General features: G+C 44.6%; 1 protein-coding gene across 1 annotated transcript in view; it reads right to left on the bottom strand.

Moving 5' to 3' along the window:
• Nucleotides 1–19,405, bottom strand: part of LOC137562604 (venom factor-like) — a 278,606-nt gene that overhangs the window by 176,263 nt on the left and 82,938 nt on the right. The window contains exon 17 of the mRNA XM_068274108.1: nt 17,872–18,063. Within this exon, the coding sequence (XP_068130209.1) occupies nt 17,872–18,063 (192 nt within the window). The remainder of the gene's footprint in view (nt 1–17,871; nt 18,064–19,405) is intronic.

Consider the following 19,405-nt stretch of genomic DNA (forward strand, 5'->3'; position numbering starts at 1 on the left):
GCCTGTGGCTACTGGACAATTTGGGCACCTCCTAGGCGCTAATGTAAATATCGGATATTGTGTGCCCAAAGCAAATATTTGGGTGCCCGATAAATAGCAGTAGCTGGGCCCGTGCAGCTGGAATTTTAGTTTTTTGAATTTCAGAAAGTGATCGTTTTTGAATTTTTTTGTCTTTTGCGTTTACAACTTTTTTTTTCATTTTTGAAAATTATTGTTTTTAAATTTATCATTTTAAAAATTATAGGACAGGAAGGGGGTTTTATGGTTAGGTATTAGGAAAGGTGGTTTTAACATTAGCTACCTTGAAGCTCCTGCTCCTGGTGCAGCGCTACGCCGATCGTTTCGGCACTGGCGTTGCGTGTTTGATTTGGGTGCTCGGAGTTTCAGCCGGGCACAGTACAGATTAGTTTAAAAAAATAAAAAAGCTAATAGTAAAAGCCATTTTCTTGTCAATAAAATGCCTTTTAAGCCACCAGAAAGCAAGAAAATCCTCAAAATAATTTTGAGTACACCCACTTTTTGAGTTTTTACCTACTTTTCTATACGTTTTCAGTTGAAAAGTGCTGGAAAGTTATTTTTTAAGCTGAAAAATTAACTCCTAGGTGAAAACGTGGGTGAAAAAGTTAATTGCATATGGGCCATAATGTCTTCACCCGGCCGGTACCCATTTTTCCCCACTCCTCTATTTCATACTTGCAAATCGATACTCAGTGTTAATTTTTAGTAGGTAGACTCTTAAATCTCTTTTAACACCCCCCCCCCCCCCCCCTATACTTTTCTAGTGGTTCTGAGCAGGGCCGGCCCGCTCATGAGGCGGGGTGAAACTTTTGCCTCAGGCGGCAAATTTCCAGGGGCGGCACCCGCCTGTCCGTGGGTGCGGGGAGCCGGCCCGCCGAGCTGGAGGGGTAGCTGGCAGGACGGGGGTATTGGGCCAGCGGCAGGGAGGGGGGTCGGACCCCCCCTCCCTCGCCTGGGTCCCCCGTCCTCCGCTCCCCTCCAGCCTAAATAGACGCAGCCGTATATGTAAGAGGCACGGGCGGGGAGACACTCACCTCCTCCTCGCTCCAGCAGGCGCTCCACTGACATCACTTCCTGCAACGCTGCAGGAAGTGATGTCAGTGGAGCGCATGCTGGGAAGAGGTGAGTGTCCTCCCCGCCCGTGCCTCTTACATATACGGCTGCGTCTATTTAGGCTGGAGGGGAGCGGAGGACGGGGGACCCAGGCGAGGGAGGGGGGGGGTCCGACCCCCCTCCCCGCCGCTGGCCCAATACCCCCGTCCTGCCAGCTACCCCTCCAGCTCGGCGGCCCCCAGAGCGCCCCCCCCCCCCCCCCGAGGGGGGGGGGAGGGGCGGCGGTGGCAATTTTTTATTTAAAATTTGCCTCAGGCGGCAAAAAGTCTAGGGCCGGCCCTGGTTCTGAGTCACCATGAGCTAGCTGGGCACAGGGCCGGGCCGAGGCATAGGCTGGAGAGGCTCCAGCCTCAGGGCGCAGTGTAGGTGGGGGCGCACAATTCATTCAGCTGTCATTCCTAATTGTGTATGAAGCAAAAAGAAATAAGAAAAGAGGATACCTAGCAGTGACTGCAAGCCAGATAACTAGATATTAAGGTGTTGGGGAGGTTGTGGGCCCTGTGGCCCTCTTAGTCTAATAGCAATCAGTGTGTGACAGCTGGGGTGGGGGATATGGAGGGGCGCACTTTGGTGTCTCAGCCTTGGGTGCTGGAGGACCTTGTTCCGGCTCTGGCTGGGCATTCTGAAAATATTCTCTTAACACACTTACAAAAACAGAAACAATACTTTCAGTTCTAGCATTTTTATAAATGTGTATGTACTCCTCCCCCCCTCCCCCCCTCAAAAAAAAAAAAAAAAAGGAAAATAATATATAAATAAATAAATTAAATACATTCAGAATAAAAAAATGGTAAACTGTGTATTTAAAATAAACGATTTGGGGAACCATGTAATATTTAATTGATGATACTTAAAGAAATATGAATTTGGTGCCAGCAAGACAATTCAAAAATGCTGTGTTTGGAAACTAAGTGCTGTAGTTTTGAAAATATTTTTCATTCATGTCTGACAAAGGATTTCAATAGCTCAGCATTTCAGGTTTGTATTTTTGTTTATAAGGCTCCCGATGTCTCTAGACATGCCATTTTAGCACTCTTTACTATGGAGCCATGCTGTTGTAATACTTGCAGGATGCAGTTTTGGAATGTTTTGATGAAATAAGCATGGTTTTCAGAAGTGTTATTGAGCCCGTAAAGTGATTTGCACTGCAGAATCCCATCTAATACTGGAGTGCCACCAAAGGGCCTTAAATTGAATCTGAGATGGCGGATAAAATATCCCCCATCAAAAGCACACTTTAATGTCACAGCCATCTACTATTGGCTTTCAGCATTGTCCTTTAAAGGGAACCAGAGACGAAGCCCCCTTGTGTATGTTACCATATACATCACTAAGAACATTAGAGAAAACACATCCCATGCTCTCTGTTTCATCCTCACTGCTAAAAGTGTCTGTTACCAGTTGTGATAAGAATCCCTGACTGAGCATTCAGTCTGGCTTTGCAGGGAATAATTATAGCTGAGTCATTATAGCAGAGCCACAAGGGGGCAGGCTTGGGCTTGAAAAGACACCAGAGAAAACAGACTCAGCGATAATCTTTCCGTAGCAAAGCTAGACTGAGTGCTCAGTCGGGGATTCTTATCAGAGGTGATAACAGTCAGATTAAACAGAGAACAATGAAACAAAGAGCAGATTAGGTGTTTACTGTCATGTTCCCACTGATTTATAAGGTAAAATACAAGAGGGTGCTTCATCTCTGGTTCTCTTTAAGTACAGAGAGTGTACTGGATCCTCTGAATCTGATCTGTACGGTAGACAATTAAATTCCTATTTTCTTCGCAATTTTACATTTTACATGTATTTACAAATACATCTTATTCTTAAATTGTTGTACTATTGCCAATGCAGTGTTGCACAGAGTGGTGTACCCTACCCAATTTTTACTTTTGAGACACTCAGCCTCCCTGGGATGCTTTTTTTATGCCCAGTCCTGTTAGTGACATGTCAATAAAAATCCACTCTGCTAAAATTCACACAATAAACCATTGTGTGAAACCATTTTATTAAGTACAGGTAGTCCCCGGTTAACGAACAAGATAGGGACTGTAGGTTCCTTCTTAACCTGAATCTTTTCGGTCGGAACACTGTGCTATCTCTGTCCCCTGTACCTTCTCTGTGCCCCCCCTGTGCTTCCAGTGTCCCCCTCTGTGTCACCTCTGCTCTCTGTACCTGCTTATACACGTTTAAAGAGAACCCGAGGTGGTTTCTAAGAATGATATCCGCACACAGAGGCTGGGTCTGCCTATACAGCCCAGCCTCTGTTGCTATGTAGTGCCCCCCCAGGCCCCCCCTGCGCTCTGCTATGTCCCCATAAATCACAGCCGCGTCACTTCCCTCCCCGCTAATTGGAGGGAAGGGACGCGGGCAGGGACCGGAGATATGCAGGAGGCGGGGGGAGTGGCGAGAGTGACACTACATAGGTAAACACAGCCCGCTGCGACACGATGCGTGTCGACAGCGCGGCTGTGATTTATTCTTGGAAACCACCTCGAGTTCTCTTTAAAAACTACAAGTCTCATTTAAAAATTGGGGGGGGGGGGGCTTGTTCCCATGGAAACACTGAATCCATGCCGTTCGTATCGGCGGGTCGTTCGTAAGTCGGGCGTTTGTAAGTCGGGGACTACCTGTATAATAAATTGATAAATTAAAACTATTCATTACGATTGTAACATGCACTGAGTGAGTTACGCACTAGGTCGCAACTGTAGCTAAGGGAGACTGAGGGAAGTACTGATTGGGTGTCCATAGTATATACTGTACACCACATAAAATAGAAAGTTTAGTAAAAGTATATAAAAAAACAACTTAACCCCTTTGGGACCAAGGAGGTTATACTTACGTCCTCTGTGTGGCTGTCTGTGGCTGATAGGACATAACTGTAATGCCCTTGAAGTCCAGCCGCTATTACACGCACCCGAGAGGGGAGATTCAGCTGTCATATGAGGAAAAAGACGATGCACTCACCTCTCCTGTTCTCCTCTCTGACTGGCATCCAGCCTCATTCTGTCTCTAGTTTCGGGTAGACTCTAGACCCAGAACTTAGCATCAGTGTGATCCAGGATGTCGGAGAGAGAGGGGGCGGGGAGAGCTGCTCCTCGCTGGATCTTGGGAGGTGAGTAATGGCTGCTGCCACCTATACTGGGGACACCTATCGACTGGGGACACCCATGCCTGGCTATCTATACTGGGAATACCTATCTATACTGGGGACACCCATGCCTGGCTATCTACACTGGGGAAACCTAAACCAGGCAAACTGCTCAGGTCCTGAAGGGGGGTTTTAAAGCCGGTCCCCAAGTGGTTAAAACAATCTATATCTATAAAATCGTATGTATGTGTGTGTGTGTATGTGTTAGTGTTGGGCGAACAGTGTTCGCCACTGTTCGGGTTCTGCAGAACATCACCCTGTTCGGGTGATGTTCGGGTTCGGCCGAACACCTGATGGTGTTCGGCCAAACTGTTCGGCCATATGGCCGAACTAAGAGCGCATGGCCGAACGTTACCCGAACGTTCGGCTAGCGCTGTGATTGGCCGAACGGGTCACGTGTAGTGTTGGGCGAACATCTAGATGTTCGGGTTCGGGCCGAACATGGCCGAACTCCGAACATAATGGAAGTCAATGGGGACCCGAACTTTCGTGCTTTGTAAAGCCTCCTTATATGCTACATACCCCAAATTTACAGGGTATGTGCACCTTGGGAGTGGGTACAAGAGGAAAAAAAAATTTAGCAAAAAGAGCTTATAGTTTTTGAGAAAATCGATTTTAAAGTTTCAAAGGGAAAACTGTCTTTTAAATGCGGGACATGTCTGTTTTCTTTGCACAGGTAACATGCTTTTTGTCGGCATGCAGTCATAAATGTAATACATATAAGAGGTTCCAGGAAAAGGGACCGGTAACGCTAACCCAGCAGCAGCACACGTGATGAACAGGAGGAGGGTGGCGCAGGAGGAGAAGGCCACGCTTTGAGACACAACAACCCAGGCCTTGCATGAGGACAAGAAGCGTGCGGATAGCAATTTGCATTTTGTCGCCATGCAGTCATAAATGTAATACAGATGAGAGGTTCAATAAACAGGGACCGGAAACGCTAACCCATCACAGATGTTCATTGTTCATGTTACTTGGTTGGGGTCCGGGAGTGTTGCGTAGTCGTTTCCAATCCAGGATTTATTCATTTTAATTTGAGTCAGACGGTCTGCATTTTCTGTGGAGAGGCGGATACGCCGCCGATCTGTGACGATGCCTCCGGCAGCACTGAAACAGCGTTCCGACATAACGCTGGCTGCCGGGCAAGCCAGCACCTCTATTGCGTACATTGTCAGTTTGTGCCAGGTGTCTAGCTTCGATACCCAATAGTTGAAGGGTGCAGATGGATTGTTCAACACAGCTACGCCATCTGACATGTAGTCCTTGACCATCTTCTCCAGGCGATCGGTGTTGGAGGTGGATCTGCACGCTTGCTGTTCTGTGTGCTGCTGCATGGGTGTCAGAAAATTTTCCCACTCCAAGGACACTGCCGATACCATTCCCTTTTGGGCACTAGCTGCGGCTTGTGTTGTTTGCTGCCCTCCTGGTCGTCCTGGGTTTGCGGAAGTCAGTCTGTCGGCGTACAACTGGCTAGAGGAGGGGGAGGATGTCAATCTCCTCTCTAAAGTCTCCACAAGGGCCTGCTGGTATTCTTCCATTTTGACCTGTCTGGCTCTTTCTTCAAGCAGTTTTGGAACATTGTGTTTGTACCGTGGATCCAGAAGGGTATAAACCCAGTAATTGGTTTTGTCCAGAATGCGCACAATGCGTGGGTCGCGTTCAATGCAGTCCTAGGCCGAAGAGGTCATAGCCTAGGGTCACAAAACCTGTTTATTTGGGCAATTTCAATGGTGGCGAGTCTGACGTACATAAATCGCAGCAATGGCCGTTAGCAACGTCTGAATCTCACGAAATGTCTCATGCAGGTAGAAGACATATTGTTAGACTTGGGCTCCAAAGATGGGTTCCCTACATCTCTGCAAACCAGAGTTACAGGGCTCGAAATTTGGTAAAATCCCCCATAGGCTTTCATTGGGCCTTCTATTTACAGTTCCAAAATCTCACATCTTTTCAAAGGGCAATTACTCAGCAGTGGCAAATTTTCTAGCATTGTAGGGACCCTTAGGGGGAACATGACTGGTGAGTTTCGGGCCCCTAGGCCAAAGAGGTCATAGCCTAGGGTCACAAAAACCTGTTTATTTGGGCTATTTCAATGGTAGTGATGGTGACGTACATAAATCGCAGCAATGGCCGTTAGCAAAGTCTGAATCTCACGAAATGTCTCATGCAGGTAGAAGACATATTGTTAGACTTGGATTCCAAAGATGGGGTCCCTACATCTCTGCAAACCAGAGTTACAGGGGTCCAAAATTGGTAAAATCCCCCATAGGATTGCATTGCCTCCCTATTTCACTTTCCAAAATCTCACATCTTTTCAAAGGGCAATGGCTCAGCAGTACCAAATTTTCTATCATTGTAGGGACCCTTAGGGGGAACATGGCTGGTGAGTTTCGGGCCCCTAGGCTGAAGAGGTCATAGCCTAGGGTCACAAAAACCTGTTTATTTGGGCTATTTCAATGGTAGTGATGGTGACGTACATAAATCGCAGCAATGGCCGTTAGCAAAGTCTGAATCTCACGAAATGTCTCATGCAGGTAGAAGACATATTGTTAGACTTGGATTCCAAAGATGGGATCCCTACATCTCTGCAAACCAGAGTTACAGGGGTCCAAAATTGGTAAAATCCCCCATAGGATTGCATTGCCTCCCTATTTCACTTTCCAAAATCTCACATCTTTTCAAAGGGCAATGGCTCAGCAGTACCAAATTTTCTATCATTGTAGGGACCCTTAGGGGGAACATGACTGGTGAGTTTCGGGCCCCTAGGCCGAAGAGGTCATAGCCTAGGGTCACAAAAACCTGTTTATTTGGGCTATTTCAATGGTAGTGATGGTGACGTACATAAATCGCAGCAATGGCCGTTAGCAAAGTCTGAATCTCACGAAATGTCTCATGCTGGTAGAAGACATATTGTTAGACTTGGATTCCAAAGATGGGGTCCCTACATCTCTGCAAACCAGAGTTACAGGGGTCCAAAATTGGTAAAATCCCCCATAGGATTGCATTGCCTCCCTATTTCACTTTCCAAAATCTCACATCTTTTCAAAGGGCAATTACTCAGCAGTGGCAAATTTTCTAGCATTGTAGGGACCCTTAGGGGGAACATGACTGGTGAGTTTCGGGCCCCTAGGCCAAAGAGGTCATAGCCTAGGGTCACAAAAACCTGTTTATTTGGGCTATTTCAATGGTAGTGATGGTGACGTACATAAATCGCAGCAATGGCCGTTAGCAAAGTCTGAATCTCACGAAATGTCTCATGCAGGTAGAAGACATATTGTTAGACTTGGATTCCAAAGATGGGGTCCCTACATCTCTGCAAACCAGAGTTACAGGGGTCCAGAATTGGTAAAATCCCCCATAGGATTGCATTGCCTCCCTATTTTACTTTCCAAAATCTCACATCTTTTCAAAGGGCAATGGCTCAGCAGTACCAAATTTTCTATCATTGTAGGGACCCTTAGGGGGAACATGACTGGTGAGTTTCGGGCCCCTAGGCCGAAGAGGTCATAGCCTAGGGTCACAAAAACCTGTTTATTTGGGCTATTTCAATGGTAGTGATGGTGACGTACATAAATCGCAGCAATGGCCGTTAGCAAAGTCTGAATCTCACGAAATGTCTCATGCAGGTAGAAGACATATTGTTAGACTTGGATTCCAAAGATGGGGTCCCTACATCTCTGCAAACCAGAGTTACAGGGGTCCAAAATTGGTAAAATCCCCCATAGGATTGCATTGCCTCCCTATTTCACTTTCCAAAATCTCACATCTTTTCAAAGGGCAATGGCTCAGCAGTACCAAATTTTCTAGCATTGTAGGGACCCTTAGGGGGAACATGACTGGTGAGTTTCGGGCCCCTAGGCCGAAGAGGTCATAGCCTAGGGTCACAAAAACCTGTTTATTTGGGCTATTTCAATGGTAGTGATGGTGACGTACATAAATCGCAGCAATGGCCGTTAGCAAAGTCTGAATCTCACGAAATGTCTCATACAGGTAGAAGACATATTGTTAGACTTGGATTCCAAAGATGGGGTCCCTACATCTCTGCAAACCAGAGTTACAGGGGTCCAAAATTGGTAAAATCCCCCATAGGATTGCATTGCCTCCCTATTTCACTTTCCAAAATCTCTCATCTTTTCAAAGGGCAATGGCTCAGCAGTACCAAATTTTCTAGCATTGTAGGGACCCTTAGGGGGAACATGACTGGTGAGTTTCGGGCCCCTAGGCCAAAGAGGTCATAGCCTAGGGTCACAAAAACCTGTTTATTTGGGCTATTTCAATGGTAGTGATGGTGACGTACATAAATCGCAGCAATGGCCGTTAGCAAAGTCTGAATCTTACGAAATGTCTCATGCAGGTAGAAGACATGTTGTTAGACTTGGATTCCAAAGATGGGGTCCCTACATCTCTGCAAACCAGAGTTACAGGGGTCCAAAATTGGTAAAATCCCTCATAGGATTGCATTGCCTCCCTATTTCACTTTCCAAAATCTCACATCTTTTCAAAGGGCAATGGCTCAGCAGTACCAAATTTTCTAGCATTGTAGGGACCCTTAGGGGGAAACATGACTGGTGAGTTTGGGCCCCTAGGCCGAAGAGGTCATAGCCTAGGGTCACAAAAACCTGTTTATTTGGGCTATTTCAATGGTAGTGATGGTGACGTACATAAATCGCAGCAATGGCCGTTAGCAAAGTCTGAATCTCACGAAATGTCTCATACAGGTAGAAGACATATTGTTAGACTTGGATTCCAAAGATGGGGTCCCTACATCTCTGCAAACCAGAGTTACAGGGGTCCAAAATTGGTAAAATCCCCCATAGAATTGCATTGCCTCCCTTTTTCACTTTCCAAAATCTCACATCTTTTCAAAGGGCAATGGCTCAGCAGTACCAAATTTTCTAGCATTGTAGGGACCCTTAGGGGGAACATGACTGGTGAGTTTCGGGCCCCTAGGCCGAAGAGGTCATAGCCTAGGGTCACAAAAACCTGTTTATTTGGGCTATTTCAATGGTAGTGATGGTGGCGTACATAAATCTCAGCAATGGCCGTTAGCACAGTCTGAATCTCACGAAATGTCTCATGCAGGTAGAAGACATATTGTTAGACTTGGATTCCAAAGATGGGGTCCCTACATCTCTGCAAACCAGAGTTACAGGGGTCCAAAATTGGTAAAATCCCCCATAGGATTTCAATGCCTCCCTATTTCACTTTCCAAAATCTCACATCTTTTCAAAGGGCAATGGCTCAGCAGTACCAAATTTTCTAGCATTGTAGGGACCCTTAGGGGGAACATGACTGGTGAGTTTCGGGCCCCTAGGCCGAAGAGGTCATAGCCTAGGGTCACAAAAACCTGTTTATTTGGGCTATTTCAATGGTAGTGATGGTGGCGTACATAAATCGCAGCCATGGCCGTTAGCAACGTCTGAATCTCACGAAATGTCTCATGCAGGTAGAAGACATATTGTTAGACTTGGATTCCAAAGATGGGGTCCCTACATCTCTGCAAACCAGAGTTACAGGGGTCCAAAATTGGTAAAATCCCCCATAGGATTTCATTGGGCCTCCTATTTACCGTTCCAAAATCTCACACCATTTCAAAGGGCAATGGCTCAGCAGTGGCAAAACTCACCAGTCATGTTCCCCCTAAGGGTCCCTACAATGCTAGAAAATTTGGTACTGCTGAGCCATTGCCCTTTGAAAAGATGTGAGATTTTGGAAAGTGAAATAGGGAGGCAATGAAATCCTATAGAGGGATTTTACCAATTTTGGACCCCTGTAACTCTGGTTTGCAGAGATGTAGGGACCCCATCTTTGGAATCCAAGTCTAACAATATGTCTTCTACCTGCATGAGACATTTCGTGAGATTCAGACTTTGCTAACGGCCATTGCTGAGATTTATGTACGTCACCATCACTACCATTGAAATAGCCCAAATAAACAGGTTTTTGTGACCCTAGGCTATGACCTCTTCGGCCTAGGGGCCCGAAACTCACCAGTCATGTTCCCCCTAAGGGTCCCTACAATGCTAGAAAATTTGGTACTGCTGAGCCATTGCCCTTTGAAAAGATGTGAGATTTTGGAAAGTGAAATAGGGAGGCAATGCAATCCTATGGGGGATTTTACCAATTTTGGACCCCTGTAACTCTGGTTTGCAGAGATGTAGGGACCCCATCTTTGGAATCCAAGTCTAACAATATGTCTTCTACCTGTATGAGACATTTCGTGAGATTCAGACTTTGCTAACGGCCATTGCTGCGATTTATGTACGTCACCATCACTACCATTGAAATAGCCCAAATAAACAGGTTTTTGTGACCCTAGGCTATGACCTCTTCGGCCTAGGGGCCCGAAACTCACCAGTCATGTTCCCCGTAAGGGTCCCTACAATGCTAGAAAATTTGGTACTGCTGAGCCATTGCCCTTTGAAAAGATGTGAGATTTTGGAAAGTGAAATAGGGAGGCAATGCAATCCTATGGGGGATTTTACCAATTTTGGACCCCTGTAACTCTGGTTTGCAGAGATGTAGGGACCCCATCTTTGGAATCCAAGTCTAACAATATGTCTTCTACCTGTATGAGACATTTCGTGAGATTCAGACTTTGCTAACGGCCATTGCTGCGATTTATGTACGTCACCATCACTACCATTGAAATAGCCCAAATAAACAGATTTTTGTGACCCTAGGCTATGACCTCTTCGGCCTAGGGGCCCGAAACTCACCAGTCATGTTCCCCCTAAGGGTCCCTACAATGCTAGAAAATTTGGTACTGCTGAGCCATTGCCCTTTGAAAAGATGTGAGATTTTGGAAAGTGAAATAGGGAGGCAATGCAATCCTATGGGGGATTTTACCAATTTTGGACCCCTGTAACTCTGGTTTGCAGAGATGTAGGGACCCCATCTTTGGAATCCAAGTCTAACAATATGTCTTCTACCTGCATGAGACATTTCGTGAGATTCAGACTTTGCTAACGGCCATTGCTGCGATTTATGTACGTCACCATCACTACCATTGAAATAGCACAAATAAACAGGTTTTTGTGACCCTAGGCTATGACCTCTTCGGCCTAGGGGCCCGAAACTCACCAGTCATGTTCCCCCTAAGGGTCCCTACAATGCTAGAAAATTTGCCACTGCTGAGTAATTGCCCTTTGAAAAGATGTGAGATTTTGAAACTGTAAATAGGAGGCCCAATGAAAGCCTATGGGGGATTTTACCAAATTTGGAGCCCTGTAACTCTGGTTTGCAGAGATGTAGGGAACCCATCTTTGGAGCCCAAGTCTAACAATATGTCTTCTACCTGCATGAGACATTTCGTGAGATTCAGACGTTGCTAACGGCCATTGCTGCGATTTATGTACGTCAGACTCGCCACCATTGAAATTGCCCAAATAAACAGGTTTTGTGACCCTAGGCTATGACCTCTTCGGCCTAGGACTGCATTGAACGCGACCCACGCATTGTGCGCATTCTGGACAACACCAATTACTGGGTTTATACCTTTCTGGATCCACGGTACAAACACAATGTTCCAAAACTGCTTGAAGAAAGAGCCAGACAGGTCAAAATGGAAGAATACCAGCAGGCCCTTGTGGAGACTTTAGAGAGGAGATTGACATCCTCCCCCTCCTCTAGCCAGTTGTACGCCGACAGACTGACTTCCGCAAACCCAGGACGACCAGGAGGGCAGCAAACAACACAAGCCGCAGCTAGTGCCCAAAAGGGAATAGTATCGGCAGTGTCCTTGGAGTGGGAAAACTTTCTGACACCCATGCAGCAGCACACAGAACAGCAAGCGTGCAGATCCACCTCCAACACCGATCGCCTGGAGAAGATGGTCAAGGACTACATGTCAGATGGCGTAGCTGTGTTGAACAATCCATCTGCACCCTTCAACTATTGGGTATCGAAGCTAGACACCTGGCACAAACTGGCAATGTACGCAATAGAGGTGCTGGCTTGCCCGGCAGCCAGCGTTATGTCGGAACGCTGTTTCAGTGCTCCCGGAGGCATCGTCACAGATCGGCGGCGTATCCGCCTCTCCACAGAAAATGCAGACCGTCTGACTCAAATTAAAATGAATAAATCCTGGATTGGAAACGACTACGCAACACTCCCGGACCCCAACCAAGTAACATGAACAATGAACATCTGTGATGGGTTAGCGTTTCCGGTCCCTGTTTATTGAACCTCTCATCTGTATTACATTTATGACTGCATGGCGACAAAATGCAAATTGCTATCCGCACGCTTCTTGTCCTCATGCAAGGCCTGGGTTGTTGTGTCTCAAAGCGTGGCCTTCTCCTCCTGCGCCACCCTCCTCCTGTTCCATCACGTGTGCTGCTGCTGGGTTAGCGTTACCGGTCCCTTTTCCTGGAACCTCTTATATGTATTACATTTATGACTGCATGCCGACAAAAAGCATGTTACCTGTGCAAAGAAAACAGACATTTCCCGCATTTAAAAGACAGTTTTCCCTTTGAAACTTTAAAATCGATTTTCTCAAAAACTATAAGCTCTTTTTGCTAATTTTTTTTCCTCTTATACCCACTCCCAAGGTGCACATACCCTGTAAATTTGGGGTATGTAGCATGTAAGGAGGCTTTACAAAGCACAAAAGTTCGGGTCCCCATTGACTTCCATTATGTTCGGAGTTCGGGGCGAACACCCGAACATCGCGGCCATGTTCGGCCTGTTCGGCCCGAACCCGAACATCTAGATGTTCGCCCAACACTAGTATGTGTGCGTATGTGTGTATGTGCCGCGATCACTCGAAAACACCTTTGAACGAAACTTGGTATACAGATCCCTTACTACCTGGAATGATATGATTTGGGGGTCTCGCGTCCCCCCTGCACACCTGGGCAGAGCTACAAACAGCAAATCAGATTTCACCCATTCATGTCAATGGAAAAAATTGAAAAGGCTGCCATTCTCACAGTAATCAAGCCAGAGTCCCCACACTTGGCACAGTTGGTCACCTGGTGACCGAGGTTACAAATCCAGGAAAAGTGGGAGGAGTATAAAATAGCCAATCAAATTTTAGCCATTAATTTTAAATGGGAAAATGTAAACTGCAGCCAATCTGAGGCCTGGGGCACACCAAAACCCACTAGCAGATCCGCAAAATGCTAGCAGATTTTGAACCGCTTTTTTTTTATTTTTATGAGTAGTTTTGCTAGAGTTTTGCGGATTGCTGCTGCGGATTTCAGTGTACCATATTTCATATATTGTTACAGTAAAGCTGTTACTGAACAGCTTCTGTAACAAAAACGCCTGCAAAACCGCTCTGAACTGCCGTTTTTCAGAGCGGCTTGCATTTTTTCCTATACTTTACATTGGAGGCAGAAACGCGTTCGCAATCCAAAAAATGCCTCACCCCGGGAGTATGCGTTTCTGCAAAATGCCTCCCGCTCTGGTGTGAACCACCTCATTGAGATACATTACCCTAGCGTATCCGCAGCCGCAAGCGGCTGCAAAAACGCTCAGAAAGCCGCTCGGTGTGCCCCAGCCCTTAGGCCTCGATTCATCATTGTCTTTGAGATAACTTTTTCTAGTTTGTTAAATTACCGAATTCGAAGTTTATCGATTTCTAGTTGTATTCATCAAGGTTTTTCCACATTCGGTGTGAATTTGATAAAATTGTCGATAACAATTCAGTAACCATTCGGTAACGTGTCGATATTTCCATTTTACAGCGGTAATTTAACACAAGGCCATAAGATTCCCATGGAATTGTGGGTAAAAGGCAGTCCTTTGAGCACTACGTAGCAACATTCTGAATAGGGCTTAACACCTGGACCAGGATTCTGGAAGTGGCTTGGGACAATCCCACAATTTCGCCAGCTACGGCTCCTATCAAATTGTGGGATTGTCCCAAGCCACTTCCAGAATCCTGGTCCAGGTGTTAAGCCCTATTCAGAATGTTGCTACGTAGTGTTCAAAGGACTGCCTTTTACCCACAATTCCATGGGAATTTTATGGCCTTGTGTTAAATTACTGCTGTAAAATGGAAATATCGACACATTACCGAATTGTTTTTGAATTCACACCGAATGTGGAAAAACCTTGATGAATACAACTAGAAATCGATAAACTTCAAATTCGGTAATTTAACAAACTGGAAAAAGTTATCTCAAAGACAATGATGAATCGAGGCCCAAGTCTCTGGGTGAATGAGATTAAGATACAGGAAAGTGGGTGGAGCCTGCAACAGCCAATCAAAATTCACCTATTAATTTTCAAGGGGAATATTTAAACTGCTGCCATTCTTACACTGTTTATGCCAAAGGCTTCAAACTTGCCACAGTCGGTCATTGGGTGACTGGAGTCAAAATTCACTAAAAGGGCGGGGCTACAAGCGGCCAATTAGTTTTACTTGCTGGATAAACTGCTTCTATTCACACAATGTTGATGCCAGGAACCTGAAAGCTCATAAACGTGGTCATTGAGTGACTGTGTGTCAAGGTTATAAAAAGTGGGTGGAGCCAAAGACAAATTTCACTGGGAAAAAATAAACTGCAACCATTACACTGTTAATGGCAGGGTTCTCAAACTTTGCACATGTGGTCACTGGGTGACTGGGATTAATATTCAGGAAAATGGGTGGAGCCTACAACAGCCAATCAAAATTCACCTGTTGATTTTCAAGCAGAATATTTAAATTGCTGCCATTCTTACAATGTTAATAGCAGATGCCTCAAACCTGCTACAGTTAGTCACTGGGTGACTAGGGTTCAAATTCTGAAAGGGGGCGGAGCCGCAAACAGTCAATCAGATTTGTTTAATTTCAATGAGAACATACACATGATTGATACCAAGGATCTCAAAGCTCATAAATAACAAATAAATAAACAACTAAATGTTTTACATGGGAAAATATAAACTCCAACCATTCTTACACTGTTAATGGCAGGGTTCCCAAACTTGACACAGTTGGCCACTGGGGGACTAGGATTAATATTCACAAATGTAAGTGGAGCCTATAACAGCCAATCAAAATTCACCTATTGATTTTCAAGTGAAATATTTACATTGCTACCATTCTTACACTGTTAATGGCAGAAGCCTCAAACCTGATACAGTCAGTCACTGGGTGACTGGGGTCCACATTCACTAAAGGGGTGGAGCCACAAACATCCAATCAGATTTGTTAGATTGATTTCAGCCATTCTGCTTTCGGCAGGGTTCTCAAACTTGACACAGTTGGTCACTGGGTGACTGGGATTAATATTCAAGAAAGTGGGTGGAGCCTACAACAGCCAATCAAAATTCACCTACTGATTTTCAAGGAGAATATTTACATTGCTGCCATTCTTACACTGTTAATGGCAGAGGCCTCAAATCTGGTACAGTCAGTCACGGGGACACTGGGGTTTAGATTCTGAAAAGGGGCGGACCACAAGCAGCCAATCAGATTTGTTTAATTTCAATGGGAAAATGCTATTTATTGATGCCAATGACTCCCAAGCTCATTAACTAGTTCATTGTCAAGGTTAGAAATAGTAAAGGAGCCAAATACAACTATTTTTTTACATGAGAAAATATAAACTGCAGCCATTCTTACACTGTTAATGACAGGGATCTCAAACTTGCCACAGTTGGTCACTGGGTGACAGGGATTAATATTCAGATAAGTAGGTGGAGCCTACAACAGCCAATCAAAATTCACCTATTGATTTTAAAGGAGAATATTGACACTGATGCCATTCTTACACCATTAAGGCAGAGGCCTCAAACCTGCTACAGTTGGTCATTAACTACTTCGGCCTCCTGGACGTACTAGCTATGCCCAGGAGGCCATGTGCGCGTCCGCACGCTCCCGCGGCCGATCGTTAGCCAGGCAATCAGTGAATTGGGCTATGGTGCCTGATCACTGATTCCTCTCCCCCGCAGAAAAAGCGACAGCTTCTCTCAGAAGCTTCGCTTTTTCTGGCTGTTGCATCCCCCATGCGTCTTTCTAAGTGTATGTTATGCTTAGAGTGACGTCATATAAACAAACTCATGGCCGCCATCTTGTGGCCAAAAAGTAAAACTACATCTAAAAGTATAAAAAAAATAAAACTCAACACACATTTACATTACAAACTACTGTTTACATCCCACCCTCCCAAAAATACCCAAACAAAATGTTTAATATAAAAAAACAAAAAACATGTAAATAAAAAAAAACATGTAAATATTTACCTAAGGGTCTAAACTTTTTAAATATCAATGTAAAGATGAAATATTTATATATTTTTTTTATTCTAAACTTATTAAACGGAAAAAAACGGAAAACGGAAAAAATGCACCTTTATTTCCAAATAAAATATTGTCGCCATACATTGTGATAGGGACATAATTTTAATGGTGTAATAACTGGGACATACGGGCAAATACAATACATGAATTTTAATTATGGAGGCATGTATTATTTTAAAACTATAATGGCTGAAAACTATTGAGAAATATTGAATTTTTTCGTTTTTTTTCTTATTCTTCCTGTTAAAATGCATTGACATTAAAGTGTCTCTTAGAAAAATGTACCACCCAAAGAAAGCCTAATTGGTGGTGGAAAAAACAAGATATAGATCAGTTCATTGTGTTAAGTAGTGATAAAGTTATAGGCTAATGAATGGGAGGTGAACATTGCTTGGATGCATAAAGTGAAAACGACTGAAGGCTGAAGTGGTTAAAGGGAACCAGAGGCCCCAGGAAAAATATTCTATACATACCTGGGGCTTCCTCCAGCCCCATACGCCTGGATCGCTCCCACGCCGCCGTCCTTTGCTGCCTGGATCCGCCGGTACCGAGTCCCGTCATGGCCGCCAGTCGGCCAGTCGGCTGGCAGACGCGGCCAATTGTCCGCATCACACTGGGCTCCCTCTATAGACGTACGCGTGAGGCTGCTTACTGCGCAGCCGCATGCGTACGGGTATGGAGGGAGCCCCTGTGATGCGGACAGTTGGCCGCGTCCGCCGGAAGTGACGGGTCCCGGTACCGCCGATCCAGGAAGCGGAGGATGGCGGCGTGAGAGCGATCCAGGCTTATGGGGCTGGAAGAAGCCCCAGGTATGTATAAAAGCTTTTTCTTTTTTTTTTTCTTACGTTCCTCTCTGGTTCCCTTTAAGTGACTGGGGTTGAAATTCACTTTTTCAAATTTCACTGGGAAAATATAAACAGCAACCCTTCTTACACTGTTAAATGGCAGGCTTCTCAAAATTTGCCCAGATAGTCACTGGGTGACTGAGATTAATATTCTGGGAAATGGGTGGAGCCCATAAGAGCCAATCAAAATCCACATGTCGATTTTTAAGGGGAATATTAAAATTGCTGCCATTTTTACACTGTTTATAACAGACGCCTCAAAACTGCTACAGTTGGTCATTGGGTGACTGGAGTTCAAATGCTGGAGAGGGGCGGAGCCACAAACAGCCAATCAGATTTGTTTAATTTCTATGGGAATATACAAATTATTGAAGCCAAAGATCCCAAAGCTCACAAACTTGGTCACTGAGTAATTGTGTGTTAGGGTTAGAGAAAGTGGGCGGAGCCAACACCAGCCAAATACATACCCGAAATAAATACATACACACACACAAACTTTCCACTTACTTCGCGCAATGTCATCTTTTACGCTCTCGGTGGCCTTCATCTTCTCCATATGCTTACAGCAGTCCAGGAAGGCAGCAGCACACTTCGCCCCATCCTGTATGCGTTTTGCCCGCTTTTCGCAGCTAATTTTCATAGGAAGCTCTCTCATACCATCTCGGCAGCAAACACGCTCCTCCCCTTCATATTTAAATGCTGCAAGATCAACAGGTAAAAAATATGCTCATTTTTGGCTCTTAGGATAGTGCACTTAGTGTTGCTAGTCACCAGTCATTTTCGCATTGAAAATGGCATTTTCGATTTCGAGAAAATTTTCACAGAAAAATATAGAATTTTCGCAATATGGCAAAAATTACAGAAAACTTGAAAAATCATTGTTTTTACTGCGAAAACATGAACAATCATTTATTTTTAGCTTGAAAACATGAACAATAATTTATAATTCAGCATGAAAACATCAACCATCATTTATTTTTACTGTGAAAACTTGCGCAAAATGCGAACAAATCACAAACTTATTACAAAATGATATTCAATGGCATTTTCTCTCGAAAGTCGAATTTAACATTATTTTCGTGTAAGTTAATGCAAAAAGAATATTTGCATTTTCGCTCATCACTGAATGCACTTTCCAAATGAGGCCTGTTCTCAGGCAGATGGATAACTGTAGCTGAAAAAACACAATTAAAGAACAAAAACGAAGTGTGACTTCTACTTCTACACCTCAGGTTTTCTTTAAAGGATACTTGAAGTGACATGTGACATGATGAGATAGACATGGGTATGTACAGTGCCAAGCAAACTAACAACTATGCTGTGTTCCTTTTTTTCTTTCTCTGCCTGAAAGAGTTAAATATCAGGTAAGTAAGTGGCTGACTCAGTCCTGACTCAGACAGTAAGCGACTACAGTGTGACCCTCACTGATATGAAATTTCAACTATAAAACACTTTCCTAGCAGAAAATAGCTTCTGAGAACAGGAAAGAGAAAAAAGGGTCAATGCTTCATAGATTTTAGCTCTGGCATACTTCAATGAATGTGTCATTGAGCAAAAACAATAAAACAGTTAAAAGTTAAAAAGTAGATTTAAAAATAAAATAAAACTGTGGAATATCTTAAAAAGTAATTTTTTAGGAGACGGAAGATAGATACAATCTTTTATTTCATTTGTTTTTTTTTCACTTGGGGTGTCCTTTAAGGCCTCTTTCACAGTGGGAGGTTGCGTTTGACGTTGCATTTGACGCAACCTTAAAGTTGCACAACGTACCCCTAACGCAGCACATGTAGGCTATGAGATTAGACGTTATTTTGCACTGCGTTATGTGTCTCTTGGTGCACCGTTTTCGTTGCATACTCATGGAACGAAAACAGCGCATGCGTTACATTTAAAAAAAAAATTACTGAGCATGTGCAGCACACATAACGCAGCAGATACATTGCTAAACGCACCGCATGCAGCATGTTTCAATAACACTACACGTTACACCCTAACGCAACGTGTGCACTGTGAATGTCACACAGACTTTGCATTGCTGTGC

This window comes from Hyperolius riggenbachi, chromosome 3 (assembly GCF_040937935.1).
Source record: "Hyperolius riggenbachi isolate aHypRig1 chromosome 3, aHypRig1.pri, whole genome shotgun sequence".
NCBI lineage: Eukaryota > Metazoa > Chordata > Amphibia > Anura > Hyperoliidae > Hyperolius > Hyperolius riggenbachi.